The following is a 4,785-nucleotide window of genomic DNA, read 5'->3' on the forward strand; positions in this document are numbered from 1 at the left end:
GAAGCAACTTGAGAACCCAGAATCACAAAAATTGAGTATAAGCTCTGTTCAGGCACAAATTCATGTACATACTTGAAAAAAGTAATTTTGAAAAGATGCTAAAAGCCTCTCTTTCGATAGTGGAATACAGTAGTATTTGTAATTCTGGGAATACTGAGAAAAAAACAGAACAGAAATAACCGACAATATGCTGTAGGGACCAGTCCTCCAGCATAGCTAAAACATGGTTGCCTAGATGAAATTAAGGGCTGACCTGAAGGTCATTTGAGTATATTCAAGAATAAGTTTGTGCCAATTGTTAATGCAGGAATTTAATAAAAACTACACAAAGACATTAATAGGGCTTGTTTTCAAATCAAACTTGTTGAAAGTACAGGTTAAAATGTCTGTATTTAACTGGCTGTTCACATTTGGGATATATGCATACTAAAAATAACCAGTAGGCACTGCTGTTAAAACCAGTGGTACAATCTGTTATGCTGTGAAGAGATTAAGACTTCACAATTCAGTTAAGCAAGGACACTGCTTCACGAAAGTCAGTCTATGTAGGTCACAGTTTTTTAGTGTGTTCAAAGGCTCTTTGTGTTTCAGAAGTGTGTTCTGCATCTTGTTGTAGAAGCTCTTTGTTTCCAAAGAACTTTTGTTAACTCTGCTTCTATTGAACTGCTTCAGGGTTTTATCTCTTTTGTGTAAGATGTAAAGCTACTAACTGTGTTCTCCTTCTGTGTCTGGAATACTGCATCTGTTCTCCCAGCATTTAATTGATAGTTTCCTCTTGTGATGGATACTTTTCCATCCCTTCTATATACTATCATACTTCTGTATCTCACTGATTTCTGCAGTTGTGTAAGCAAATTAATCACTAAAAATGTCTTTGGAAAGGCTTTTGGAGGAACTTAAATCCATGTTCTTGAGCTTCAGCCTCACAGATTAAATGTTTCTAGCCATGATGTATAGATAGTGCAAAAGAGCTGATATAGATGAAAGGAAGTGGAAGTGCAATCAGGCCTCTGGCAGTCATGTGTGATGTTCAAACCCCCTGAAACATTAAGTAAATTTGATTTAATCTAGCTGTGTCAGCTACGTCTATTTATTTATTTTTTTGTTTGTTTATGGTGTTCAAAGAATACTTTATTCCAGAGGCCACTATTAAATGTGTGCTTGGCCTTATATCTCTTTAGTTCAGGGGTGAGTGCTTATTTTATCTGGTTGAATTCTAATACTCTTGTCAAGAAAGTTAACTAATGAATATGTTGTTCACTGTATAAATTGCTCATAGGGAGATTCCTAAGCTTTCCTGTGGTATAAATGACTGGATATGATTAACTAAACAGTGTTTTGTGTTTGTGTAATTTTTTTTTTTTTTGTTGTTCTTTTTTAGGTCCATTTTCCAGACACAGAGAGGGCAGAATGGCTCAACAAGGTAAGGCTAGTCATTAGCATTGCTTCCAAATGGAGAGGGGAGGAGGGAGATCTGAGATTTAAAAAAAAATAAAAGTGTGAAGCAAGAATTTGAGGATGAAGTAGGTTTAACTCTCTGTGCTCTATATATGCTCCAGTTAGTCATGAGAAAGATTAAATCTACTTTCATGGTCTTGAAATTATGAGTTTTGGGGAATTACTTTAAGTGGCATTAAAATAATGACAGCTGTAATTGTGTGGAAGTCATAGCAGCTGTAAACATAGTCTTTTATGTTCTCCTTGTCTGGGATACTTTCCAGTGACTAGGTTCCTGACCTGCAATCTAAAAATAAATCAGTTTTGCAGTTTTGATTTGTATGCGTGATAATCTAAGACACAGATCTATGTAGCTTGGATTTTTTTCAAATATCTTTCATCCAAAGAGCATAGAAGAACATGAGTTAATTAGTAAATAGTGAGAAAAACAATACAGAATTTTCAGATTTGACAGTAAAATACTGTATTTTTTACATTTATAAACTTTATGCAGGTTTTTAAGAAACGCACTTGACCCATTTTTTCTTACTTCTCTCTTTACGTGCAAATAAACTTAAACCTCTTCACCATTCTCTCCAACATTCAGTGTTGGTGCTGGATGCATATATGTTAGTGGGATAGAAAAATAAAATTCTTAATATTGTTTTTCTCCTTCTCCAGTGCTTCAGATTTGTGCAAATGTATAAAACAAACAAACTGAAATTTCCAGAAAGCTTTCCTGTAAAAAGGAACAAGTACATCTGTCTGTAATAAACTGTATAGAAAACTTGTATGTTTAGAACTTTGTACAAAATTTCTTAAATATGCCTCACAAATATTTTTTTAATTAAGTGTGAAGTTGTGTTTCATGTAGAATTCTTTTTTTTTCCTTAGACTGTAAAACAGATGTGGCCTTTTATTTGCCAGTTCATTGAGAAACTCTTCCGGGAGACCATAGAACCAGCAGTAAGAGGAGCCAACAACCACCTCAGTACCTTCAGTTTTACAAAGATTGATATTGGTCATCAGGTTGGTGCCTGTTGAGGCTTTTCTAAGAGGCTCTGTCTTACATACCATTTTCATTTCAATTTACACAAAAATATTTCTTAGTGATGGTTGGTGGTAAGCCTGATTCTGGTTTCTGGGAGAAGATGGAAAGTCTAGTAACTCCTAGTCATGTGAAGAGCTCATACCAACATTGTTTTTGTACAGTTCATGTAATGCTTTACATTAAGTGATCAGGGACCATTATTCTTTTCCTGCCAGGTGATCCAAGTGTAGCTACCTTTATTATAACAGATGAGCTTTTAATCATGTTTGTACGGAGTCCGATGATAAGGCTGCTGGCTCAGCTTTCCAAAGAACTTCACATAACATAGTATCAAGGAGCAGACAGGTGTTCTGTTTGGTCCCATGAATGAAGGGATCATACATAATACACAGCTCGTACATATCTGCAGGAGAGTGCTTTTGACCAGTCCAAGCTGGTTCCTCCCAAGTAAGTTCCCTCTGCTTGCAGTAAGTTCAGCACTTGCCTGCATCAACTGGAAGTTTACTTCTGTTTACATGTAACTTGATGGCTTTTTTATCAAGGTGTCTTTTGTGTCCTCTTGCTTGTCATAAATGGGATTTTCAGTAAGGATGTAAAAAATCTCGCCCTTCCCCCCCCCCCCCCCCCCCCGCACCACCCCTTTTCTGAATGTTATAAAATTGTTTTGGTTGGAAGAGACCTTTAAGATCATCAGGTCCAACCATTAACCTAGCACTGACAGGTTGCTACTAAACCATGTGTAGATGTAGTGCTGAGGGACATCTTTTAAACACCTCCAGGGATGGTGACTCCACCATTTCCCTAGGCAGCCTGTTCTGATGCTTTACAACCTCTTCTGTGAAGAAATATTTCCTAATACCCAATCTAAACCTCCCACGGTGCAACTTGAAGCTGTTCCTGTTTGTATTGTTGCTTACTACATGGGAGAAGAGACCGACCCCCCACCTCACTACAGCCTCCTTTCAGGTGGTTGTAAAGAGTGATAAGGTCTCCCCTGAGCCTCCTTTTCCCCGGGCTCAACAACCCCAGTTCCCTCAGGCTTTCCTCCAAGAGAAAAGAAAAAGAAAGAAAGAAAGAGAAAGAGAGAGAGAAAGAAAGACAAGACTTGTTCTCTAGACTCTTGACCAGCTTCGTTGTCCTCCTTTGGACATGCTCCAGCACCTCAATGTCTTTCCTGTAATGTGGGGCCCAAAACCAAACATAGTATTTGGAGTGTGGCCTTAGCAGTGATCCCTGCCCTAGTCCTGCTGGCCACACTATTTCTTATAAAGGCCAGGATGCTGTTGGCCTTATTGGCCAATGTGGGGCCCAAAACCAAACATAGTATTTGGAGTGTGGCCTTAGCAGTGATCCCTGCCCTAGTCCTGCTGGCCACACTATTTCTTATAAAGGCCAGGATGCTGTTGGCCTTATTGGCCACCTGGGCACACTGCTGGCTCATATTCAGCTGGCTGTTGACCAACCAGGTCCTTTTCCAGCAGGTAGCTTTCCAGCTGCTTGTTGAGTAGGGTTGTTGTGACCCAAGTGCAGGACCTGGCACTTGAACTTGTTGAACCTCATCCTATTCTTGGCCTATCGATTCCATCCTGTCCAGATATCTCTGTAGAGCTTCCTGATCCTCAAGCAGATCAACAGACCCACTTAACTTGGTGTTGTCTGCAGACTTTCTGGCAGTCCCCTCGATCCCCTCATCCAGATCATGTTCGTAAAACTGATGTTAAGTTTCAGGTGTGATGGAGGGGAATTATTTTTCTCTCTTCATATCTCTATTTCATATATATTACAGTTCATTATACTCTATGGCACCTTTTGTGTGGTTCTTTTTTTTAACAAAAAAGTTGCAAATCCTTTTATGCAGAGGCTCTGTCCTACCCTAGGTACACCTGTATTACAGGCTATAGAATAGAATTGCTTTTAATCCATACTAATTTTAAGTAGGGTTTAAATAAGCTTCCACACTTTCCCTATGGTTCTGCAGGTGGACCAAGTTATCTCAGGCACAAGAAGCAGCTGTTCTTACTTTATGTTGAAGCCCTGATTAAGTTGCATCCTGTGAGCTGCACAGCCTCAAACATGGCAATCAGCAGTCAGATTTCCATTCTACTTAAATTACTAAAAAGATAAAAATATGACAATTCTTCCAGAAAGAAAAAAAACTCAAAGTGTTGACAGGAGGTGGTGCTAACTGAGATTATTGGTCATCATATCCCACCTAGTATTTGATGAACATTTGGGTCTTGGGAATGTCTGACTGATATGTGTTGTTTCTGTATGAGAGAGAGGAATGGAGGGAAAGA

At 38.8% G+C, this 4,785-nt stretch overlaps 1 protein-coding gene across 1 annotated transcript in view; it reads left to right on the forward strand.

The window, feature by feature from the left end:
* Nucleotides 1-1,381: 1,381 nt before the first annotated feature.
* LOC103775088 (extended synaptotagmin-2) overlaps nucleotides 1,382-4,785 on the forward strand; it is a gene marked incomplete at both ends in the record, with an annotated part of 38,757 nt that continues 35,353 nt past the window's right edge. The window contains 2 exons of the mRNA XM_008942531.1: nucleotides 1,382-1,423; nucleotides 2,332-2,466. Of these exons, the coding sequence (XP_008940779.1) occupies nucleotides 1,382-1,423; nucleotides 2,332-2,466 (177 nt within the window). The remainder of the gene's footprint in view (nucleotides 1,424-2,331; nucleotides 2,467-4,785) is intronic.

Source organism: Merops nubicus, unplaced genomic scaffold (assembly GCF_000691845.1).
Source record: "Merops nubicus isolate BGI_N331 unplaced genomic scaffold, ASM69184v1 scaffold5346, whole genome shotgun sequence".
In the NCBI taxonomy this organism is placed as follows: domain Eukaryota; kingdom Metazoa; phylum Chordata; class Aves; order Coraciiformes; family Meropidae; genus Merops; species Merops nubicus.